Genomic DNA, 26696 nt, shown 5'->3' on the forward strand with positions numbered 1-26696 from the left:
AAACACTAATGTATTGATTTTAGCCGCACTAACATTCTCCCACAATCCCCATAGTGAGATTGTATGAAGTAAAATTGAGTCTTCTAGTGGAGCTTCCCTGCAGTAGCATGGTTTTACTGATCTGCCTTGAGTATAGCATAAAATTGCTATGAGGCAACTCTTAAAATTGTTGCAAAAACAGAGGAGGAATTGGTTTTTAAAATTCCAGGAAAGAGAAAATAAATACATAGAAGTAACTTTAAAATAGTAGATTTTCACTTGTTACTGTAGGCGAATAGCTTCACATTCTTTCCTTTATAGAAAACAGTACAGCACTACCCCAGATGTGAGGACTGAGTTTTCTTTCCAGGCTTATGGGAAACAGATTTTTCCTTTCCAAAAACTACCAAATAATTAATAAGGATGTTTGTCTCTTTAAAACTAGGTAGTTTAGTTTTCTGTTGGTGGGAAGCTGCACAGAAAATATTTAAGGTACATCTTTTAAGTATATCAGATTTTTCTTTTAACACTTAGAACTTTTACCTCTTAGTGCTGTTCTTTTGTTACACAGTTTTCTGGGTTTTTAAATTAATTAATTTTTAATTAATCTGTATTTATAAAATATAAGTGTCTGATACAATTTTTATTGTTTTAATTCCTAGCTTCCCTAGGAACTCACCTGTTGCTCTTGACACTGGAAAGTACATAGCACTAGTAGAAGTCTTAGGAAAGCATGGTAGACTAGAAGGTAATCCTTTGGCTTTTATTCTGTGTTTCTGCTATATAATAAAGGTATCTTGCTTCAAGAATAAAAATGTGAGTTGATATTAATGGTATATCATGTCCTGAAAAGTGCTTGAACATTTTGCATACAAATTTGCATGTGAATTCAACCAGAGATGCTTGGACAGTGCAGGCCATTAGTTTTAATGGATTGGCAAGCTTGTCATTTACATTTGCACAGCTCAGTGCTTTTTGCATTTCTGCAGCTAGTTTTTATTAGCATTGCTGTTTGGATTGAGTTTGAAGATCATGACTTATGGCACAAATTGCGTATGTGCCTAGACTAATGGCTTTGTTTTTGCTTAAGAAGGTCTGAAGGCTGAACATAAAACCTATAAACATAACCTTCTCATGAGAGCCAAGTACTAAAAAAAAAGTCATTTAACTTTTTATAAAGTATATATTTTTCTGTTCCTGTTCTTTTATGTGTTTGTTACTGCGTTTTAGAGTCATTCTGTCAAACTGCCTGGAAATTTTGGCTTTTAATGAGTGTTCTGCCAACTGCCTATTTTGGATTGCTAGATGTTTGCATTAAGCTGTTAGCTCTTTAATTTCTGTAATTTAGTCTAATATAATTCTATTATTTACATGATTTGGTTGATCTTTAAAAGAACCCTAGACTGTCATCAACTTTAAAACATGACTCCGAATATCGAGGTCTGTGATTTTGTAGAAGACCTGACACAATAAAAACATGGTCCAAGCTTAAATAACACCATAACATTTTGTATCTAAACGACTGTACAACAGAAGTAAGAAGCTAATATATTTTTTTGTAAATATAATCTTCTTTGAAACTTGTGTTACACACCTTTTAATCTTACTGTTCAAAAAATAATAAATAAAGCCGATGTTCTCTAAACCACAATAAATCAGATCATTACTACCTCTACATTAAAGCACTTTGAAAAGATTAGCTTGCTTTTAACAGCGTGAGTGTCCTTCGGAAAATAAAACAATTCATAAATGTAGCCAAATGCAAAGTGGTCAAAACATTCTATCTATGCAATAATTAAGAACATTATAAAAATGCACTTATTCCATATACCAAAATGTTTGTTTCTGCCTTACTAATGAAGCTTAATGAACCTAATGTTTTAACATGCAGTCTGTTAGAAAGCTTTCATTGGCTCTCCTTGGCTAATTAGTATCGACACAGCAAACAGGCCCTATCGGTATCAGACCATTAGTCTGGCTGTATATACAGTGTAAACATATCTTTATTATCTGGCCTCGTGACAAGCCATCTGCTGAAGAAACAATGGAGTGATTTAGCAGATGTTAGCATTGAACGATAAAAGCATCCATTTAGTAGAATCTTGCAGCTATAGGGCAGACTATACAGGGTTATGTGGTACAGAGTGGGCACACAGTTCCTATCTATAATTTGTAGTCAAAGTTGCAGCAAAATGATAAAACCATGCTATTGTGGATTTATAATTGTAGTCTCGTTTAGAAATGCAAGTAGTAATTAACTTGAAATCGGCATTATACGCCAGAATTTACATTCCTGCTGGGTTTGAAATGCTGTTTTAATAGCAGTTTGTTTTCCCTACATGAAATTACCTAAGGGTCTTTTGTGTTGTTTCATTGTAGATGCTATTAACGTCCTAACAGAGATGAAAGAGAAGGACGTTCCGATCTCTGATAGAGCGGTTGCATCTTTTTTTCGCCTTCTTAATGCCGCTGCCATGCGAGGTGAAGTTGAAACAGTGAATCGGTTACACGAGACCATTGTGAACCTGGGGTTGGCAGAAACTGCTGCCCTTTATTCCCCTCTGATTACAGTTCACCTTGAAAAGTAAGCTATGTTTGAGTTAGAGGAAACAAGTTATGATAAAATATTTATTTGTTGTGTGACCTGTGTGTGCTGTGTGCAGTGGTTACACGTTGGTGTGTGAAAGTGCTTTTGTATGTAAACCTGCACATGCTTGCCATTCATACTTTGAGTGATCTCAGAGTACTGTGAATGAATAATCTGTTTGTAAGGTGCTTTTTGTCAGTTAGACGTCACATGATGGTATCGTTGTGGGAACAACAGGTATGTTTTATGGACGCACCAGAGGTGAAGTGGCTGTATTTTGAAATATGCTTGCAAATAAGATGGTTCTGAAGTCTGTTTGACAGGATGGCTATTCAGAGCATGCTAAGTACACTCAGCTCTTGTGGTTAAGTATGTGTTTTTCCCATCAAAACTATTATTTTACTGAGCCATACAATTGATCTCAGGTGAGCTGAAGGGGTGTGTTTGGACATTGAAATATTTCCAATTCACACAATTATTCAGATAATTTGATATTACTGCCTATAGACTATGTCGCTGAATTTAAATTCGAGGAAAGTACTGACTGATTTCTCTACTGTGATTTTCCCATATATACTATTAACACCTTTTACCACAGAAAGGGAAGTTGGTGCACTCATTCTGGAAGGAAGTATCTGTAATTCCATGAGCGCTGTTCTATGCATAACCTTTTTGATGAGGCAGGATGTTTAAATTAATATATATATGAACTATATAACAATTTCTAACTGAAATTGAACCAAGGATTCCTTTTTGCTTTCCTACTGTATGCACAGTCTTTTTTTTTTTTTTTTTTTAAGCATGTCATTTATGTACTTGTTGGATTTTAATCTTTTACAGCTACAGTGACTGATAAGTTTATTGCAGTTTGTTTCATATATGTATTAGATGTTGCTGGCTTAATATTATATTTGATATTAATATAATGCCTATAGAATACCATGAAATACTCACTTTTTTCATGTATGTCAACCTCAAAGATGGGTTCACAAAGTCTTTACAACATTTTCTGTATCCAAAAATTCGTGTCATAAAGGTGGAACTCTTGGTGGATGCATGCATGTTCTCTTGTAAAAACAGTATTTTAGAGAACTAGTCCTCTAGTTGTGAGTGTACAGAGTACACCTTTGCAGTCAGCAGCACTGCCTTGGTTATATCACAAGACGAGGCAGATGTTTAGGAAGGTAATTTAACTGCAATCATATGTAACTAATGTGTTGGAAAAATATCTTTGCTTTACAGTGCACAGCAAGAGTGGTTGCATATTACATAATTGCTTTATGCACACTGACATGTGGTAGTACTGGGTTCTGTTCACTGGAAGTGGTATGGTGATGTGATGTGATCATGTGTGGATGCAAAGGGGAATGGGAAAGAATGCTGCTATTTTATCTTGATTCCCAGGTTCCCACATTCTTTTGTATTATAAACATTTGGTAAAACTTCTTTTAAAACTTTGTGTGCTCTTTATAAAGAGACTTGATGAGACTAGACTCTCTTTTAAAAAAGAAAGCAATTCCTTTCTGTGGAGCTGTAAGACTACAAGTCATCAGTACTCAGCTGTATAACTTAATATTTTTCATTATATATAAATACAGTACAAAGAATGCTAATTTCCAATGTTTTTTTCTGCCTTCTTACAAGAGGAAAGACTTGCTTCCTCTCCAGTGTTAGACTGAACAGAAGGGGCAAGCTTTTTGCAGATAGTTTGCTTTGAAGGAATGACTGCATTTCACTGATTTTTATTGTGGAGATCTTGAGAGTTTTTGAAAGTTGAGTGACTGAAATAAGCATTAGTCATTTCTTTCAGCAGTAGTGCTTACTATTTGCCATCCTGCAGTTCAAGTATCATTACTGAAATGCTGTCATTTAGCTGCAGATCATCAGCATGGCTCTGAAATTAGCCGTGAAATGTTTTTTTTTAATGTTCCACAGCAGCGTTTGAGCTAGTGTTTTGTGTTCTTAAATTAATTCAAACTTTTTAATTGCTTGTAAAGGAATCTGGTTTGCTTTTGAAGATCTCGACAATTTTGAGTTTAAAATGTTTTCATCTAACCCTCTTCTCTGTGCCCACTCATGAATATTCTGAAATTCTTGTTAAGTCCTAGTGCTTACAAGTGAGACTTTGTAGTGGAACGTGGAAAAGAAAAAAATAGAATTGTTGATTACTGCCTGCTCTTGTGCTATACAGTACTTCGATAATACCTATTTACAGCAGGAGAAATTAACAGATACAATAAGTACATGTAATTCTTTTTCTTCCAAGAAAGCTGCACAAGCTAACTTTCATAAAACCAAAAATAGGAGTTTCGAACTTTAAGACAGGAACCACATCAAGTTTCTTATTACCATGACTTTATTAGTGTTCCCCTTGTAAAGTATTAGCTCTGAGAAAGGAAATAAACAAGAACATCCTCAGGTATGAAATTTACACATTTTACTGTTTCAGGAGAGGGAAGAAAATTTGAAGGAAACCACTGAAAATGTAGACTGCATGAAAAAAAATAATTCTGTAGTTTTAAATCACTGAGCACAAGTGGTGAATAGCTGTATTTTTAGAGATCAAAAGGCTATATAGCTCATTTGTATTTCTTTAAAAATGATTGGTGCATTTTAATACAGCATTGTCCATTAAAGTATTGTGTGCTGGGTTGTGATTAATTTCATATAAAGCCATATTTAATTTCTTATGTAGCAGATGGCATGCATCCAGTGCCTTGACAATTTTTCTTCTTGTTTTCACAGAGTTAAATTCACCTGATTTTGTTTGAGGTGATGCTTTGGCACGTACAAGTTACTTGACTTTTAAATTTACTGTTAAAAATAGACATCTTTTTAAATTAGGTGGTATTTTTTGGCAAAAACATCTCTGATAGGGACAGTTTTTCAGATTTTCAGCAGCTTTATTTTAGATATTTGCATTAAAACTCTGTAGGTGTTGCAATGAAATTAAGGATGTTTGGCTCTCTTACTCCATTATTGCAATTAGGAATTTAGCATCATCAGTGCCAAAGGACAAAAGTGTCTCATTTGCCCTATGGGGACAGGACAGTGATAAGATGATTTTTCGTCAAGGATCATTGGGTCGTAATTAAGTTACATTCATGGCTATTGCTTTTTGAAGGATGATTGGTAAATGACAGGCTTCATGTGCTCGGTACGGACAGTGTTCGCTGGGGTTTTTTCTCCCTCTGTCAGAAAATCCTGTTGAGTCTGATAATGTAAATGTGGCATTTTATTCTGAACAAAAGAGCAGGGAAATGAGCTATCTTGTCTAATCATTCAGTTGTTTAACACCGACTTCCAGTTTAGACTCAATTGGCTGGAAAGCACTTGACATGTGAAGTTAGTGCTGTTCGGAACGCATGTTTGAGTAAATTTTAAAGTAAGTGACAGCTAAATTGTACCTAGGGAAATTACAAAGCCTTCAACACAGTTAATTTTTTGGGGAGGATTAGTTGTAATTGCAACACCAGTCTCCTTGAAGATTCCTTAGTATAGCAAATGAACAGAAAAACATTTAGCTCTTTCAAGAGCCCGTTCTCTTTTAACAGAATAATTTTTGTAAAGCTGATTGTACCTTGCTGAATTGACTTCCCTCTACACTAACATCTGCTTCAGATTTGTAGAGAGGGATTTGTTTTACCCATCTACCCTCCACCCCCACCCCAGAGAGTCCCTTTTTTCTTTCTACCTCTCTAGTGGTTTCAGGTTTGAGAGCTTTTCAATCAGTAAACCCCTTAGGTAAATTGCCACTTCACTAAAGCTTTATGCATAATGTTGCAGCACTTCATTCCAATTAAAATCAATATTTGGAGTCTTAGTTTTATCAGGCAGACTCTCTGGTTGGGAAAGTTGTTTATTACAAGTAAAAGGGTTAGCTTTAGTGCTGCCTTCTTGAAGCAAGAGGGGAGTGGCTTGCTGAAATTGAAGGGGGCTGTTATAGCCAGGCATGGTGTTTAGCCAGTCTTCTGCAAACGCTGAGACATTTGACTAGTTCTGTCTCCTTAGCTTTCTGCAAGCAAAACTGCCCATGCAAATGTTTTTGGAGGTTTGCACCCCTGGTATCTTGGACTTCATAGGCATCCCAAACAGAAAACATGAATCCAGAAACTTCTGTGATCTTAACTCTAACTCCAGTTTAGTTGAAAGATAATGCTGAACTGGGACTCCTGGGGGGTTACTTAAGGGGCAAGCATAATAAAGTCATGACTGAGGCTTCTCCTGTCATTTGAAGATAATCGTATAGCTTTGGTTTTAAGGGAACGTGTTTCGACACGGGGGGGGGGAAACATACAAAGCCTTAAGTGTAATAGATATTAGCTTTGAACAAATACTGTCTGTGAGCAACTGAAAAAAAAAACAAACAAAAAAACCTGTAGAGTCTGGCCAACAGAAAATGAGGCATGGAGCATATCTGTTCATGTTTTAAATAGGAATTTTGTGCAAACTGCCCCTGGAAGTCAGATTTTCCTATGTGGCTAAGAGTATATGGCTTTATTTCTTTTGTGACTTGATCCATATTAATTAAATAGTAATTTTGGACCAGGCTTTTAATCTAGTTGTGTAGTAAGTAATCCTTTGGTGAGATAAAAGGGTATCTGACATGCATAAGTTTGTACAGAAAGACTGCCAAAAGTTTTCAAATGCACAGCTGTTTATTAGCTTAAAATCCTGGTGCCTAAACAGAATTTTCTTAAAATGTGGAAATTCTTTTTTGTGCAGCTTTCTTTTTTTTTTTTTTGTTTGTTAGTGAGTCATAAGAAGCAGCACACTAAGATCTTACCTGTACTTGAAGTTTGAAGCTTATAGTAGGTTTCTAATTTTCTTTCTGTTTTTCTAACAGGACTGTCTTACAAAAGTAGTTGCCGGTACATATTCAGAATTAATTGCAGGCAGTGACAATTGAGAAATAGTGCAGGTTGTTAAGTAAATCATTTTAACTCAAGTATAAGCGTAAGATTATTTTTTTAAATAGTAGTACAAAGATTTTTTGAAGAAATACATCGAAATAAGGCTGAACTTCTGTACCTCTGCTATACATTTGTTGGTTGCCAGTTTTGTTGTTGATCGGATTTATAGATGCTGTTCACTAGAAAACTCTGGATGACCAGTTGGTTGCTTGAATGCAACAGAACAAATATGTCAGATTTTGATAGATTAAAAACAAATGCCTGGTAAATGAGCGTACAAGATACTGACCTCCTTAAATGCAGAGTTATTTGGGAACCTGTGAGCTATGAGTACCAGTAACAAGTACAATATTTCCATTTTTGTAATCTTGGTCCTTTGATGACTTTTTTCTCTGCATATACAGTATTAATGCCTCCAGAAGCATACATTTAGAGACTAGAAAACCCTTAATGCTTCTTTTTGAATGACATTCAAATTATTTGTTCATTTATTGATAGCTTTGACCTAAAAACAGTCACTTTAATCCTTTAGGAATACAGCTAAGACAATACTATGGCTGTTTGAGCATCAATCTGAAAAGCTAGATTTATCACTGAAAACTTCAATTTGAATGTATAAATGTTGTTGTGCCTCCTTAGAAATAGAGTCGTTCTCTGTAAAACTGTTTTTTTAAGATGTTAACTGAACTTGCATCTAAAGCAGGAGAAAAATACTGATTATATAAAGCTTTATATCTGTCTATGGTAACTACCATGGTATTTCTCTTTTATGACAGTAATCTAGCCTGCAACATCTACTTGCAGTTTTGAAATTAACCTGTAATTTAGTCTTCACCCCAAATGACAAAAATTCAAATGACTCCATGGGGTGCCAGAAGATGCACTGTAAACAGGGCTCAGTAAGGGGGATAAGGTAGAAATCCGTCATCTTAGGTGTATTTTCAGGACGCCAGTATCAGTGAGCAAAATGAATTCCGTGTTTTACTCAAAAAAAATAAAAAAAAAAAAAATAAAAAAAGAGATGAGATAGTATGTAGTAATCTAGATAGTTCATTCTTTGAAAAAGCAAAATGTGTGCTGCACAAGAAATCTCTGTGTGAGGAGGAGACATCTGACTTAACGTGTTTTAACAGAATAACTTAATTTGTTAAGGCTGAGATGATCGATAATAAAGTTGCTTCAGGAATGCAAAATCATCATCTCAAGTCACTTTTATTATAGCCTTTGGCTGCTTCTATTAAGTGATCTTTCCTCTTACCTTCTTCCACCACCCTGTATTTGATAGTCTTTTTGAAATCTAAAATGCGGTCTTATTGACTGTTTGTACTTATTAAATTTTGTGTGTGTCATCTTGGTTTGACTCATTTAATTGTGAATTTCTTCCTTCAAAGAGTAACTTACATGTTGTTTACCACTGTTTCAGTGGTGGTCCTCTTTTTTTTTTTTTTTTTTTATTGGTTTGTAATTCTTTGAAAAAGGGTCTGCAGCATCTGACTTAGCTCTGTTAGTTGTACAGTTCAGGATCTTAAAGGTTACATTTGTTGGTTACTTTTTACAGTTCCAAATCTGTTTGTTTTTATGGCTTTTCAGTTACTTATTATGATTAGCTGTACTTCTGAAGGCATTAATATTGTATACACAGCAGAAAAAAAGTCACCAATGGACTGAGATAACAAAAGTGGAAATATTGTACTTGTTACTGGTATTTACTGCTGAAAGGCTTGTGACTAAGTCTGCATTTAAGGAGGTCAGTATCTTACACACTAATATACTAGTACCATGACTCTGTGTCATGGATAGGTCAGCACAGAGTACATTTTGGTACCTCAATATATTGTTAAATTCAGTGCAAAAAAAGTACACTTTTATTACAGAAAATATGCATTGGTTTCTGACCTTTATATAGAATGGGTAAATGCTAACCCTGCAAGTGTAATGGAAGAAAAGGAATGGAAATAAACCTGGTGATTTATAGCTAGTCTGTAAAGGTATGAAACAAGCATAAAGCAATCTCAAGAGCTTTGTTTAACTAGGTTGACCCTGAGGATTTCTACTGAAATAAAAATGCTGTGGAAAAATTTTAAAGAGCTTAAAAAATGAAAATGTCTAAATAGAGACGTTTGCAGGCAGTGTATTCTGCACAATATTACATACTAACGAGAAAAATGGAACTCTGGAATATAAACAAATTGCTGTGGAATTGGTATTTTGTCACAGTAACATACGACAGAATTTAAGAATTTTAATTCAAAAATTAAGTATATCTAATGATGATGCAGAGCATTTAAACCTTTGTTTAATTTGTAATGAACAGTGATTGTGAACTCAAAAATTACACAGCAAGGAGCTTTGAGCCTAAAACTGTAATTCTGTTTTTATTTATGTGGCTATCAAGCATACATGATATTTGCTTGTAGAAAAACTTTACCCGTTATTTGAAAATATCTGGAATATTGGGGGTGGTGGGGAATAAAATACTCTTCTGTATTACAGATCTGTACATAAATTCTCCTTGAAATTTTCAAGACCAAAGTGGATTCATAATAGTCTACTCCTGCTCAGTTTTGCTATTTACTTATTTTTATTCTTTCTTTTTTTTTTTTTTTCCATGAGGGATGACATGCCTGCTGCTCTGGAAGCTTTAATGGGCTGTTATAAGAAGCACGGGAAAATTCTTCAGCTTCATAACATCTACTGTAGACTCATAGAGAAAGGAGATGCTGATCTTCTGCAAAAAGGTTGGTTGTATGTAGTCAAGTACTGTCTGGTTATATGGAGTGCTTTCTGGAGGTTTTTCTTCCATGATAATTTATAGCATTTATGTCATCGGGAAGAACAAAATTTCATACTTTTGTGTTAGTTTAAAGCATTTAAATGATGCCTAATGATTGAAAAATGGATATTGATTTTAAATGGAGAAGAATTCTATTGTTCGGGTAATACAGCAACAAGTTTTCAAAGATTAGTGTTAATACTTGTTCTATATATATATATCACTTCTAAAAAACGACTTTTCCACGCGTATGTTTCTGAAATAGTTGTGTAGTTAAGAAAACTTAAATTCACACTTGGCATAAGCCAAGGATGCCAGCATACAGTCTGTTTTGTTGAATGTAATTCAAAATGTAGTGCAGCTCAACAAAAAAAAGCAGTTTAAGCATGCTTAACCACAAAGCTACAGCAGATTGTGCAATATGTTGTGATCGTGCCATACGCTTCAAAACGTATTTGATATATATGTGTATGTATACATTAATGTACGGAGTTTTGTGATGCTTGGAAAACAGAAAATATTAGTATTAAGAAAATTCAACATGTATATTAAAATGCTTGAATTCATTTAGTAAATCATTTTTGTTTTCTTTAGTTTCAGATTTTATAAGCAGAGAATATGGTGACATGATGGCTCTCTATGATCTCTTCTTTGCCTTCTTGCAAACAGGAAAATACAAAGAGGCTAGGAAGGTCATTGAGGTAGGATTTTAACTATAGTACTCTATTCATGCAGCCATTTAGACTCTTAATTAGAAACATTTAAAGTTTTTAACCTTTAATTAGACTTGTTCTGATTCACGTTAATAGAATTCAATCCTAATAATGAAAAAAAAAGACTCGACCAGCTTTATTTTGTATAATTACAGTTCAGAAGAGAGACAGTCTTGTTATATATTGAAATTGTTTCCTCACGTTTTCAAATTTGCTGTTATATATCAAAATGATATTTGCATATTAAATATTGGATTGTGGAACAATTAAATTAAACTGGCATTCCTGGGTGTAAAGTTGCTAATCCTCTTTCCGAAGGAATTCTTTGTTCTTAAAAGCACTGGAATTTAATTTGCTGCAGACCATGCTCAGATTTATTTGTAATGCTTGTCTACAAGTTAATCAGCCAAACAAGAGCTGTCTGCTACTGTTTGGCATTTAATTTAGCATTTCTTCTCTCTCTCTTTCTCTCTCTCTCTCTCTTTCTCTCTCTCGTTCTCTCTCTTTCAGGGTAGTAAGCAGCTTATAGGAAGTGGTAGGTGACAAACTTGGTCTATTTAGGATTAGTATATTTTATCTAGACTTGATTGAAATTGTGCTTACTGAAATTGATAAGTCAAAGGGGCAGCTGCAGAGTCTGCCCAGATTGTGATTATTTTTCTTCTTAGCACAGTTGTATGTTGTTAAAATGCTGCATAAGTTTACAAGTTAATGTGTAAGAGGGGAGGGATCTTGCAGAAAAAGTGACAATCAGTCCTTATCATTTTTGTATTATGTATGTAACTGTAACCTATTTTTTCTGTTTTTTTTTTTTTCCTTCCTAAGATAAAACTTGCCTTTTTTTCTAGTTCTGTTAAAATATTTGAGATACCAGTTATCCTTACTTGAATTACTATCCAATAGAAATCGTTCTTTTAAAAAATCTGTTAACTGAAGGTCTGCTCTGTGATAGAACAATACTTCTACTGCTTTGAGGACAGAATTGCTGAGCATCCTTTGAAAACAAATATTTTTGCTCAGGGATAGTCTTTTGGAGCTTAATCTAATAATACAGAAGAACTGAAATATCGGTATCTAACAAGACAGTGAGGAGTTCAGTTCTTTTGATAGTGATTAAAGCATATAGGATGTACAAATCTCAGAACTGGAAGTAAGAGTTTCTTAGACTTCTGTATTTAATTTCTCAACCCTTCTATTGATGGCTACAGTTCAGCATTCGTGAATTGGATAGTAAGCAAATGAACAAAGTATTATCAAATTAGAATAATTTAATAATTATTTTCAAATTATTATTCGAAATTGTTGTTTTAATAGGTGCCAATTTTATCTCTGCACATATTCACTATTTGGTGTTGAATTGTCAAGTGTCAGTAACCACAGACAGACAGAAGTGTGAATCTGAGCACCTGGTATCTGGAGATGAAATGGAACTTGTCCTGTCTCTTTAGGCTCTTTAGAGTAGGATTTCCTGCTCTTACCTAGCTTCCACGAAGTATGAATTTCATCTTTGTATATGTTGTTGAGGAACAAAAAAAGGTTTAAATTTTTTAGGAATACAGAAATTTAGCTATGCATGTGATTTACCAGTAAATCAAGGGGCACAAAATCAATCACTGTATCAGGTGTTATTTTTAGGTATTTTTATGTAAGAATAATTTAAGAATTTTCCAAGACTTCTTTTCTTCAAGGGCAAAAAAAATCTTAATTCATATCTTGCTGGGGAAGAAAATAGTTTTAGTCCATCAACAAGTTACTGTTCGCTTTTTTTGTTTTGTTGTGAAGTCGAAGCCATGCTGTGTATAATGTGGAAGATGGAGTACTGGCTGTATGTATATCATTTTCTCCAGCAGTGTTTTTTGCAGCTAAATTTCTTCTCTTGCTGGCCATCTCAGATAGTTTTTCTATTTTCATTTCCTGTTGAAGAAACATTCAGTAAAGGTCGATCAAATTTGGGGTCACTTGATCTTTAGAGAAGTAGTTGCATGTTAGGCATCTATTGCCTGTCAGTGTACACTTTATCATGTACTGCTGATTATAGTGATCAATTCATTTTAGTGGTATCGTTTGTTATTGTAGTATCTGAAGAATTAATAAAGAGTATCTAAAAAGGTATGAATGAAAACGGGAAAAAAAATATCTATAGGCGCTAAGGAAATATAAGACCATAACCTCCGGAGTCTTCAAATGGGGTTCTTTTTATTGGAGACCACTGCCTCAGCTTTCTCTTGTTAGTTTGAGAAATCAGAGATCTGTTGGATGCTCCTGTGAAAGTGACAACTGCTGCTTTGAAAAAATTGCAACTCAAAACCCTAGGAAAAGAAAATAACTCTTAAATCTCAATCTCTGGTAAAATACAGCTGAATGACAATAGTGGAAAAAGAAGGGGAAGATTTGGGTGCGGTTCTTTTAAAAAAAAAAAAAAAAAAAGGGGGGGGGGTCAGTTGTGTATGTACATAATCTGGTAACAAAAATGTGCATGCAAAGATATACATAAATATATATCTATATATATTTATATATATTAAAAAAAAGCTCATGTTAAGGGATGTTGCCATAGCAAGAAAGCTCAAAGCTCTGAGGCACAGCTCCTTGTTGGTAGGGCAGGAAGACTAAGTAGAGAATGATAGCATAAAAGACAACTAAAGAAGAATCAGTGTGACCAAAGAATGTGCCTGACTAATACCAGACCAAGTAAATTGCAGCGCATAGTTTGGTGCTGTGATTCTCTCTTTGAGGCAATAAAAGAGAAGACTTGAGGCAGAAGGGCTAATACCACTAGGTTCTGAGGCTTCATAGCGTGGTTGGTAAGCTAACAGTTTGTAGTGTTGCTAGACTCTGGTTAAGGTTTTGAAGTCTATTCTCATTTGTTTTGTGGCAGGTAGCTAGACAGAAAGCCTTTGTCAGAGATCAGACCTTCTAATGAGGTAGCTTCAGTTTCTCTGCAAAGGGAAGGTGTGCTTTGTTTTAGCCATGTCTGGTGATCACAGAGTGCTGGTAGAAGGATGTACTGGGAGATGCTCTTTTACCTCACGCTGGGAAGTTCTACTGTTGGGTTCATCACAGCGTGATTTAGTCTTCAGTTCTTAAGTATGCATCATCTGATGTGTCAGATTTTGCCATGAGTCCTTCAGAAGTGATCATATCAAAACAGACCTTGGTACCCTTCTCTTCTTGTCCCTTACCATGAAGTCACCTACTAGCTTGCTTTCCTTTGGACGAGCATCATCATCAATTACACCATTGTAGCCCTAGTTATATAGAACTTCTTCCCTTACTTGTAAAGGCCGTTTAGTTGCCTTTTTGACTTTGATTTTTTCTCTTTTTTTTTTCTCATAAAAAAGAGATGATTAAGTAAATAATTTTTTACTTTTAATACATGATACTTAAAGACTAAAAGAAACATGAATTTTCCAGTAAAAGGGATTCAGACACAATTACCTTCTAGAACAGTATTTTTTTTTTTACTTGTTTTCTAAAATGTTGTCTCATTTTGATAATATCTAATTGAATTTTCTCATGGAGGGTCATCTTCATACATGTTGTTCCGTTGTTTCAGGTAGTAGAACTGAGAGTCTGGAAGAGTTGCATGGCCTGGTATTCTTTAAGTGCAGCATTTAAGTGGCGAGAGTATTTTCTAGAGCCTACTCCCCAGAATCCCTTTCAATCCATAGCTGCTTACCTCTTGTAAGAACTGGAAATTCTGAATTCCCTTGTTTTTACTCAGTTGTCAGCTGCCACTGTTGCTGTTTTATTAAACTTGATCTAGCTGATGGTTGAGAGCTGGACTGATGTGAGAGTCATCCAGGAGAGAGGTGAGATGAAAAGGGAAGTTTACACCACCTTCAAGGAACCTGCTTCCTTCCCCCCACCCCCTTCACCCTGTTATTTTCCTTGCATGGTGCATGGAGACTTAAAAATTAATTAGCTAAACAGTTATAGTTGTTCTTTGTCACTTGGGATCAATTTTAGCTGTTCAGTCATCTCTGAAGTTTTACAGTAAGATCCGTAGTTCACCTGTGTGATGGTTGAGTGTTTCTAGACTTGCACTTTTTCCTTCATTTATTATACATGCTGAATGCTATTATCAAAATAGTCTCTGAATCTGTGTGTGAAGTCATGCCCATGATCTAGACTACCCACTTGGCTCTTTGTGGTAGACTCGCAAGACTTGTACATGAGTAAGCACTGTAACAGTCCTGCAGCAGAGCTCCAAGGAAGCTGTTCTTTAAATCTGCTTTGCAAAAGCAGGCTTAGTTCATGACATTTACAAAGTAAAAATGAACATTTTACACCTATGGCTGATACATGCACAGTTTTAAACCATTTTCCAGTTGAAATCAGACTCAGGTTTACAGGTCAATTTTTGTTACTGTTAAGTAACAAAATAGAAGGCAAAATAACTATCTCAGGTTTATATATCAAGTCTGTCTTTAAAACAAACAAACAAAAAAAACTAAACCCTACCACAACCAAAAACAATAAAACCACCACCACCACCAATGTAAATTATTATCAGAATCTAAGAGGAAGAATTCAAAAGAATAAAGCACATGAAAGCATTAATGAGTGTTAATCTTAAATTATTAATGATTTTTTCATTGCTTGAAATGGAAGAGTCAATCAATTCCTCTTTACTCTTTAAGTAAATTTTAATCTTTTGTGATGAAATAGTTAAAGCAATTTGATCTAATCTTATACACTTCATAAAAATGTAAATATAGTGGTAGCTAGTACTTGGAATGGCAGTATGTTGCAAACATAAACCAAAAACATCAGTAGGCTTTTACACCGAAAATGACACAGGCAGCATTGCTAACAGCATCTGTGTTAAGGTATGTTAATATGGTAAAACATTGTACATGAATGCACCCGAAGCTTCACGCTATCATGACTGGCAATATTTTTCTAAAATTTCCTTTCCTTGTCTTTTCAGATATTCCTGTCTATTGTTTTAGATAGCTCTTCCATTAAAGGAGACACTTGAAAAAGTATATAAAATTTAAAGGATCTTGGAGCTGTTATTCATTTTCTGTAGATTCTCCCATGAATCAAACATCCCAGTATCTTCTATGTAAAAATGTCAGCATTGTTATACACAACTTTTTAGATTATTTTTTTCAAGAGCACCTGACTGTTCTTTATGACTCATCTATATGCTGTTATCTAATGACTTGTACGGTTTTGTTTTCAATAAGGTGAACAAAAATGGTTCATAAACTAATTTTTGATAAACATACAGATATTACCTCTTGTGGAATATTTAAAAAATTTTATATATATATATAATATATTATATATATAATATATATATATATTATATCTCCAGAGTACTCTTAAATCTTCTTTCATTTTTCTTTGCTTGTACAAGTCCAGTGGAAAATGTTGTTCAGAATACTGGCGTTCCTACTGCTTCAGTGTAGTTAAGAAATGTTCATTTCCTAAGGGAAATAACCTATAAACTTGGTTTCTTCTTTTTCTAGATCTTCCTGGGAAATAACATGCATATTAGTGTGTACTTAATACTAGTTTTCTGTTAGTACTGCTCTGTAATGATAAAATGTATCTTCCTAAACTGCATTCCTTTGGACAGCGAAATACTTTTTTTTTTTTTTTAATATGATACCTTGATACCTTTGAAATGGGTATCAGATCACTGGCATTTTTAGGTACTTATAGCCTCTTCCAGTAAGTTGGTAGAGATGTTTTAATTTTTTTCTTGACAAATAATTCTTGAAGTCATTCTAAATTAATGCACTAGCTCATGCGATTTAAAACAGTTCCTTTAATAAAACAGTAAAAGCTCTTGTTTCTACTCTGTAGTTCTACTGCAAATGAAGGCTGAGAGGATTATTGTATTTAGGAGATAGGGAAAGATCACAGAACCGTATGGCAGAATTTTTAATAGAAAACTAACCTGCACAAGTTTGCTATCACAAGCGGGAACTCCCTTGAAAATGTCAATGCAGAGTGTATGGCTTCAGAACTCCTTTTACTAGATTTTGTGTGGAGTTCTCACTCACCTACCCTTATATTAAATATATCATGTATACTTAATAGGTGGATGTATTACACCATCTCTTGTGTATCAAGATGTTTATGTGAAGAACTGAATAACAAGTATATATGAAATATCTTTAATGATATCTATTTATGGTACCAATACATACAAGATAAGGTATTTGTTGCTGAAATTCAAGACCTGACAAAAGAACTATTTTAGGTGAGTTTAGTGTACAGGAATATATCTATCAACAGATGTCAAGTTAATTTAGGAGGTAAATAGATTTAAGCAAAGAATTGTGACATCCACTGTCAGCAGACCTTGAGATACCAGTTGCCATTGGATTTAATCTACCATAAAAACAATGATAATATTTCTACTTGATATTGAGAGATTACAACCTTCTTTCATCCAGATTGCTTTTTATAAGAATCTACATCAGAAAATTGAGTCTTGCTGATTTTATGCCAGCAATAAAAACAAAAGAAGAAAACAAACAATAAATCAACAACTACTGGGAGAAGATGCTTTCTTGATTTGTCACAGCAGGTTTTTTTTTTTTTAATGTATGGTTTAATGATGGTTACCTCTAGTGTCTAAATTTACCTACAAAAATGTATGTTTGGTCTGCTTATGAAAAAGAGCAGTGGTGATTAGAACAAAATTTAAATGTCTGTGAATGTGTAATGCAAATTGTGTTAGGTACTTAGAGATACGGTGGTCTGAGATGGAGTAGTTTGTAGGGGGTGTAATAGCTTTTATTAGAGTAGCTGTATACAGCTGGGAGGGAGGAGAAAGGATGAAGAGCTTTTAGACACACAAGCCCTATAATTACAAGAAAAGATTATTTTTTTTCTTATTATTGAGTCCTATTAGTCTAATAAGAGCATTATTTCTACTTATGAAACTGGATTCTGATACAGCTATTATTGAAGCTGGATTTTGTACCCATGGATGTGTGCATGTGTTAATTAAAAAAAAAAAGTGCTTACTAGATCAGTGCATGCTACTCAAAATGTCTTACTTTCTTCTAAGAAGTTAATATTTAAATGAATATATCCCCAACAAATAAATTTAATTCATTGATTCTAGTGGAAAAACGGAAGTGTTGACTAATGAATAAATTCATTCCAGAGAGGTAGAAAATACTGTGTTTAGAATGTGGGATCATGGCAAGAGTTCCTTCCTTGGGTCCAGGGATTGTGTTAGAGAGAAAATACTGCTACCCAGACACTAATGGTGTCTGGGTTCATCATGCAGTGTAAAACCATATTACAGTGCAAAGAAAGCAAATTTTTGCTGTTTTCAGTCTAGAACAGCCTAGAGGATGGATTTTAGAGCAGGGTCTTCGCAGATTTTTGATGTCTTCTTTCAGCATGATTATTGTTGTGAAGTTCTAATGAATTTTTGTAGCAGTACTTGACTACATAGTTTCACTTGGAAATCTCATTGATAAATGTGGGCTATTCCAACAGCATACATAGCATTAAACATACATAGCATCAGTCTCTGTTGTCAGGAGTAAGAAAAAAATTTACAACTTCAGCATTGTTTTTCTTCTGGTATTTACAGAAAATAATTTTGCATCTCAATGTCTGCCTAGCACAAAGCAGGATATATTCCTGTTTCAAGAGAAATAAATAAAATTGAGTATTTACTCAATAGGTACTAATTGTGTTGGTTAAGTCGGCAAGAACTGACAGAAGCTTTGTGGCAAATGCATATTTAAGAAAAAAGTGATAATATATACACAATAGTTGGGTAGTTTTTGAAGGCATAATTTTAAGTGAGGCAACTCAAAATTTTCAAAACTACTGCAACAGAATGCTTAACCTAGTCATTGAACATTGAAGTAGTCATACTGAAGGTACAGATTTAATTTAAATTCAAGTTTTCACACAGTTAACCCTCCCCAAAAATTTGTGCAAGTGTGAGGATATTTTAGATTAGCTTCTCATCAAAGAAATCAGTATTATGTGTTAGGATGTATTTAGCCATGTTATTTATTTCTGGGTAAAATTGTTTACAAAGAACAAAAGCAATTACTTCTTTTGTAGAGGAAACCTGTCTTAATTAGAGCAGTTCTCAAGGTTTTCTTCTGTTTAGAAAGAATAAAGTAAATGAGGATCTCTTTCTGTACCATCACCAAAGAATTATTTATTTGAAATACAGAGGAGCTGAACTTCTTTCCAAGTGTAAGGAGCTGGTACAAAAAAAGTATTACTTTGCCTGCCGTAGATGGGCCTAGCTCTAATGCTGTCCTGGTAGTAAAATAGCTTAAAGAAGAGCAGAGCTAGAGAAGTAATGTATTTTATTAGGTATCTGATATGATTGCAATGGGAATGATGCTTTTTGATGCAGAAATTATTTTTAGATTCCTCAGTCTTTAAAGCAGCTTCTTTTATAAGCTTCTGGACTATTGTGTAGAAGTTCATATGTTCAGAACCAACAATTAAATCAGATGTATTTTTAATATAAATGTTTTAATTCATGTATTTTTGCAAAACTAATGCATTGTAATTTGAAGAAGGAGCATTTAAAAAGGTGGAAAAAAAAAATTAAGATTACTTTAACCATTTCATCTATAAATGGGACCTTGATGGCTTCGAAGGGTACAAAAACTTGAAAATATTCTTTTACCATTCTGGTCGGGCAATACACTCACTGCTTACTAAAAGTGAGGAATTTTGCTAAGAGTTTTCACATAAGGAAAGACTCAAACGTAGCATACAGTGTTTACACTGTAAAAATAATAAAAAAAATAATCTTCAAATAAGTTGCTGTGCAAAGATATCCTAGGCTTCACTGAAGCTGCATGGAATTTGTGCGATTTCATAGGCACTTTTGTGGAATCAGGGAAAAAAATCTGCTTTTAAATCAAGAATTTCCTATCAACTGTGCTGTTTCACTAAGGCTTATGTTAGAGAGAGCTGTTAGAAATGACATACATCGCTTCTCATAGCTGTCTGTTTAAGGCTGTCTCTCCAGAGAAGTAACGTGACTTCTTGCAAGACATTTCTTTGGCATCTAAATCTCAGTAACTGGTTCTGGTACTGGTAACATAAGTCTGTTTCGGCTGTCAATGTAACTCATCGTGAAGCATTTTTCTTCCTTAGCAGCATTAGCTGTCTCTTATTATTACTGGCTTTTTCAGCTGCAAAGAGAAGGATGAATGGATCTACCTGTCCAAAAAATACTGTCAGAAAGCACAATGTAGATAGGGTTTATACATTGTGTCTGTTTCTTTCCAGTATTCCTGGTAATAGTTGGATGGGTGATTACTGTAGAACTGTTTCTCTAAGAAAAGATAGAACATTAGGAAAAAAACACAAGAGTTGAGAATAATATATAGATCATTTGAAAAGGGTAGGGTTAAGCAGAGGTAAACGTGAATGTTTAAAATCAGTGTTACTCACAGTGAATTGTAGATTGATAGAGTTCTTTAGGTTGGAAGAGACCTCTAAGATCCTCTAGTCCAACTTTTAACCTAGCAAAAGTAAAGTCACACTGTGCAAGGCTAGAATAAGTTTTCAAGGAGATACCTAGGATTTGTAGCACTTGTTTTGCCAAGCATCGTGCACAGCAGTAGTTCATGGAGGTGTGGTGTTGGAAGGTTAAGACAGTAATTCGTCTCTTTTATGTTACGAGTATGCCAAATCAAAACGCTTTTGATGACTTTCAAATAGTTGTGCATTCGAAGCCAGCTGTAGCAAAAGAGAGACCATTCTGGGATGTTCTCAACACCTAAGTTTTTTGAAAGTGTTCCTCTTTGAAGAGTGCCACAGGATGTTTTCTGTCTGTCTCTACATGATTTTTTTTTTTTGCTGTTGTTTTTTCATTATGTAAGTTTTGTCTTGAAAGAGAATAAGGTTGTTTCAGGCAAGTAGAAAAGTGTATGTTTTATGCATCTCTTCTGTAAACTATTTGGCTTTTTTTTTTTTTTAAGGTTTTCAAAAAAAAGACAGTATTAGTCTATTATCTTTAATAATACAGAACACAAATGTAGACAAAACTTGAATGTTTTTATCATTCTCTAAAGGTGTGGGAAAGTGTTGAATAGAATCTTCTCTGACAGGTCAGGATTTCACCATATAACCAGTTTTCTTTCAGCTGTAATAGGTAGAAGTTAGTTCAACTAAAAATGTTAGTACAGAAAAGAATTTCTGGTGATTGGACCCCTTCAGTCACCTGTCTAAGATGACTGTTTCTAGTGGACAACTGAGATGTTTTCTGTGGTTTAGGATTGTTGCATTCACATGATCCTTGAACGCTTCTTGTCAATAGTTTTTCTAAAGATGCATTAGGTTCTTTCCCATTCTGGTTAGTTTTCCTTTCTGTGTGTGAAGGCATAGAATCAGTGAAAAAAATAGTGCAGGGTTGTATGTAAAGTATTAAAAAAAAAAAATAGTAAAAAAGGTGATCAAAAGTAGGAGATGTGACTAGTTAGGTGAGGATGTCTTAGACTGGAAAAGAAACAGTGAAACGGGGAATTATTACATATATCACTCAAGCATCTGTGAAATGAAGAGGGTAAAGGGTAATCAACTGTATGGTGTCCCCCAATACAAAATTAAGGAGGCTCCAAGTGAAGCCCATAGAAGCTAGTCTGAAAACAAGTAAAAAGTGGTGGTACTTCATTTTTTTTGTAGGAGGTAGTTGAGGCAACCCTTTGCCAGAAGCTGTTATGAATGATAAACCTCTCTGTGTTCAGAGACAATCAGAGAAGTTCATGGAAGACAAATCATTTGCTATAGAAAGTCTGACCCACTGAACCCCAAATAGCTGGAGAATGGAGGGGCACTGAGGGGAATGTATTGCTGGGTTTTCTCTCACTTCGTGTTCTCTCATAGGCAATGTTGGGGAGAGGATGAAAAGCTAGGTGGACCTTTGGTCTGGTACAGTACAGCTCTTTCATGTTCCAAGAGTATTTAAAAGCTGGAAAACCCCCATATTTAGTTTATAAGCTGTATAATTTTTTGATAGACACTCAGTAGTTGTTTTGCTCTTTAAAACAGTGAATGCCTTAAAAATGGAAGGGGGGGAAAAAAAAAAGGAAAAAATACTAAGACTCAATACTACTTTCTGGCCATGGAAACAGACAAGGTCAAATTTAAAACAGGAATTAGGAAGAGTAATTAAAGTAACAGGTTTTTACTCCTTTTTTAATTATTATTCCTTGCTTTATTTTTATTCTGCATTTGCTCTACTGTAGGAAGTCTGATTCCTGCTAAATGCAATGCTTAAAATTCCCTAAGATGGTAAGGGATAAGCTACAAATATGGACTATCAGGCAAGCCCTGGAGATTTAGTTAATCTGACCTAGATGTTCTTTTGATGATTGAGACCTGCAGTATGTGAAAACACTTCTCAATTTCAAAATGAAACACAAGGATATCTGTTGTATAACTCAGCTGTCCTTGTAGTGACAGACACATCAATCATTTCTGAACAGGAAAGGATTTACTATAAAAAGTTTGTAGGTTTGGAGCTGTTGAGTTCATTGGCATTCGGATCAGCAATGATATTGGAAGTTGTAAGTGAATTCAGCATTTGAATTTTAACATGTCCTAAAGAGGATTAGCTACAAATGCAAGCAACATACTTTTTTTCTTTTTCATTTTCAAGAGCCTGCTGTGTAAGATGTGAATTCTTGACTTAATTTTCAGCATATTTTATGTGAAACTGCTTGCTGAGTCTTTAAAAAGCACTGACTGGATACCTGTAAGGATGAAAAACAGTGATAAAATCTAAATGGAAAAATCAGCAAGTACCTGGAAAGCAAAACTGTTTTTAATATACATCACTTTGGAATACTTGAGGAGTCACTGTTTTTCTATAACCTCTTGGATTGAGACTTTTTATAGTACAGATAAATACATACAGAAGATTGTTCATGTTAAGGATCTAGGGGTTAGCATCCTGGTTTTTGTTTTGTTTTGTTTTTAATTATTATTTTTTAACTTAGAACGATTGCATAGACTGTTTTGGATGATTGGCAGGATTATATGCCCCAACGTTTACTTTGCAGAGCACTCAGTTTCGTGTATCTTCAGCAAATTTTTAAGTCTTTAACTGAAGTTTAGCATGCTTGCTTTTTGGTGTATGCTGAGCTATTTCAGCATGATGTAGTGGTAATAATTCTGCTGTTGGAGGAGAAGACAAGGGAAAGGAAATTATTTATCTGTGTTAGAGAAGACAGAAGGTTAATTGACTTGTTCAGCAGTAATTGTTTCCACTGTTTTGGAATGGAGACTCAGTATTTGTCACAGCTTTTTGTTCAAGCTGCCTCTTACAGGCGAAATTGCATTTGAATTTTGGAAATCACACTTCAACTGCAGAGACTTCTTACAATATTAACAGCTAAAACCCTTCAAGAGTCAAAACACATGTTTCTAGGTGGGGATGAACAGACATTTCCTTGGAATCGCTTTGAGTTGTGTTAATGTAAATCTGGATGCATGAAGTGAAAGTGTAGTCCTTTCTTTCTGTAAATGATCTTTGTATTAAAATGAGAGAGTATAAAGAAAGTGAATTCAAGTAGTCTTGAAACAGCGTGTGAGACGTGAAAGTGATGATGGATGCTTTGCTCACAGGTTTTCTTGTATCTTTTTTCTAGATGTGGTGGACCTGAGCTACACAGTGCCTATAGCATGTTTCTTTATGAAATTTTGAGTTTTCCAATGTTTATCAAAGAATTTTGCTGTTGACATTGGAGGAACTGTGGTACAATTGTTGTGGTCTGTAGTGTTGAGTGGGTGCAAAGTGGTAGCGTATACTAGATGGAGTTTGCAAAAAAAAAAAAAAAAAAAAAGACTTTTTGAGTACGTGTTGTGTGAATGTAGACCACTCAAAGCAACAAAGGAATGAACAAGCGAAGTCTCATTTAACCCGAGAAAATGAGTAATTCAAAGAACTATGGCTTATTAACTATTAAACACTGATTCTTTTGTGGACACAGTAAGTCTTTGCTCTGCTCTGGGATGGGAGTTATCTACAGTTAGTATACCTTGCATCTTCGTTAGCAGCTGGCTACAGTATGCTTAGTGCACTCTAGCTTCATGATTTTCTTAGTGAGCATAGCAAGAGAGGTCACAACCTAAAACTCTTGGTTTAAGATGCTAATAGCTGTAAGAAAACAGCTATTGTGAGCCAATGAAGGGCACTAATTGTCAACATTGCCATTGTGAGAAGCATGGTTTTCTAGTTGCTAATGATCACTGCACTGATGTTGAATTTTTGATGTTGAACTTCTCATTGTGAAGCCAGTTTGGAAACATTTGATATAACTTTTTGCCATGAGTAATAGAAATGATTACCCTGGGTAATAGTAATAATATTCCATTACTGCGGTGATGGAAATTATTTAATACTCCATTTCATTTGAAGTATGTTCTATAGCACCTGTCTTTGTCAGTGCAGACACAGCAATTTTTGATCAAAAAGGAAAATGTCTTGAATAAAATGACTGCAATTTTTAAGCCTGTCATAAATGCAGCTTAATTTGATTATTTCTGAGCTTGTAGCCTCAGACTTCAAAAAACAAAACCTATAAACTGTTATTATGAGGACATGTATTATGCCTACTTTAGCTTAGAATGTTCTGTGTGAAGTAATGTGTTTTTTTCTTGTGTAAATACTATTTTGCAGACTCCTGGTTTAAGAGCCCACCCTGGAAGGTTGCAGTGGTTTGCAAAAAAGTGTATATCAAATAACCAGGTATATGGCTTGTATGTCGTCTTCTGTAGAACTGTCGTTATGTTCCAAGAATAATTGTTTTGAAATATTTCATTGCTAGACGTTTTTTGTGTGAAGATGTGTGACAGGCTGATGAGGTGAACTTAATGCCATGTGTAAACACTGGCATATACTTAAACAGGAATATTTTAGATGAATGTACACAGTATCTAAGTGCACATACGTAGGAAATAATTGTTTGGCTGAGATGTAATGATCTTCTTTCTTTCTAAAGATGGAGACTTTGGAACAATTGGTAGAATTAACTCAAAATCTCTTTGAATGTGATAGAGATGAGATGTACTACCACCTGCTTCAACTCTGTGGTAAGTTAACCTGTATTCTTTTTCATTTTCAATTGGAGAGGTGTTTTGTCCGTAAAGAATTAGCCTGCATATGGTTTCTGAGGCATCTTGCAGGGGAGGAGAGTACAGGTAGTTTTGTCTGTATGTTTGTTTGTTTCTACCTGCAGAGCTCAGCATAACAGTACCCTAGAACTTAAATAGTACACATCTTCCATTCCATCTTACTCTGTTGTGTCATAATTCAAAAGTTTAATATGCATATGTATGTGTATATATATATTTATACATATATATATATATATATACACATATATATATTTAAATGCTTGTAAGAAGAAAAATTGCTCACTTTTTTCTATATTTTTAGTCATTCAAGATCTGCATTCTACTTTAAATGGATCTGCCTACACCTTCTGGAAAGGTGTGGGATTTTTTTAATCTACCAGTTCCTCACCATGTATAGCCAGACTTGTGTATCACTGATGGAAATTGACCTTTTTTTAAAATTGGAAGTTCAGTTCTGTACTACAGATTTGTTAAAGAATGTATCCGTAGTTACTTTCATTTATTTTCTATATTTTTCTGTTTGTGTTGGTTTTGTTGTTCAGTGTATCATACTGTAATATACACAGTAAAAATGTTTGAGTCTTTAGTTCTAGTTATTTAATGTCTTGAGAAAATATTTTGCATTCTCAGGATTGGATATTGAATACCAAATAGGAAGTTAGGACAAAAAAAAAAGCATTAGAAGGATTGCTACATATTTCAGAAAGATGACAGAAAACCTTATATCATGGTTATATATTGAGGAGTCATTTATTTGATATATTTGGTCTTGGGAGAACTTGCATTTAAGCTTGAAGTAACTTTAGGCTGTTTTCCCATGTATATTTTTCATTGACTAGAACTAGCAATGTTATTATGCAAAATAAAACACTATTAGAACCCCCTTTTAATAGAGCAACGAAAGAGGCTGCATCCCCATTGCATTTAATTACAAGCAGAATGTATGTTTCCTCCTCCTGCCCTCCCCCAAGAGACTTCTTGTGATCTTTGTACCCTTTTGTTTCCTGAACAGTCGCAAAAAACAACAAACAGTGGTATTACCCTGTTCTGGCTTTCCGTTTATTGGTTGACCCTCAAATATCACGTAGGCCTAAAACAGAACCTTGCCTCAACAGGAGGGGGTCTTCGTGTTTGCCACCACCATCCTGTTCAACCTCTAGCAGTGACTAGGTGTGACAGTGTGCCTGCTAGGAAGAGAATCCGAGAAGATAGAATTTATCAAATTCTGTCATACAAAATCTTCAGTCGTCTTTGAAAAGACAAAACCAATTCCATCTACTCAAAGAAGTGGAAAACATTTGTGGGTTTCTGTCACTGTAAAAGACAAAAACCATGCACATTCCTGCTTTCAACCATTTAAAATTATCCATCAAAGCTGCCCAGTGAATTAGTACAGTAGAGAATTGTCACTGTGCACCAAAGCCACAACTTCAGATCTTTTTTAAGTATTAAAAAAATGAAGCATCTACCATCTAGTTCAAGCTGTGATCAAAAATGTTGAAAATGTGTTTGTTTATGTAGAATAAGAGAAAAAATTACGCTTGAGAGAGCTTCAGGAGTTGTGGGTCTAGCTCTTTCTCAGAGCTGTGACAGCTGCAAAGTTAGATCGGTCTGTGGTCTTGTTA

At 34.6% G+C, this 26696-nt stretch overlaps 1 protein-coding gene across 2 annotated transcripts in view; it reads left to right on the top strand.

Moving 5' to 3' along the window:
• Positions 1-26696, top strand: part of LRPPRC (leucine rich pentatricopeptide repeat containing) — a 90871-nt gene that overhangs the window by 38662 nt on the left and 25513 nt on the right. For both annotated transcript variants that reach the window (XM_082757211.1, XM_082757210.1), the window contains exons 22-27: positions 642-727; positions 2359-2563; positions 10093-10217; positions 10847-10953; positions 24614-24682; positions 24936-25026. In XM_082757211.1, coding sequence (XP_082613337.1) covers positions 642-727; positions 2359-2563; positions 10093-10217; positions 10847-10953; positions 24614-24682; positions 24936-25026 — 683 coding nt within the window. The remainder of the gene's footprint in view (positions 1-641; positions 728-2358; positions 2564-10092; positions 10218-10846; positions 10954-24613; positions 24683-24935; positions 25027-26696) is intronic.

Source organism: Aythya marila (assembly GCF_965140915.1).
Source record: "Aythya marila genome assembly, chromosome: 3".
NCBI classification, from domain to species: Eukaryota; Metazoa; Chordata; class Aves; order Anseriformes; family Anatidae; genus Aythya; species Aythya marila.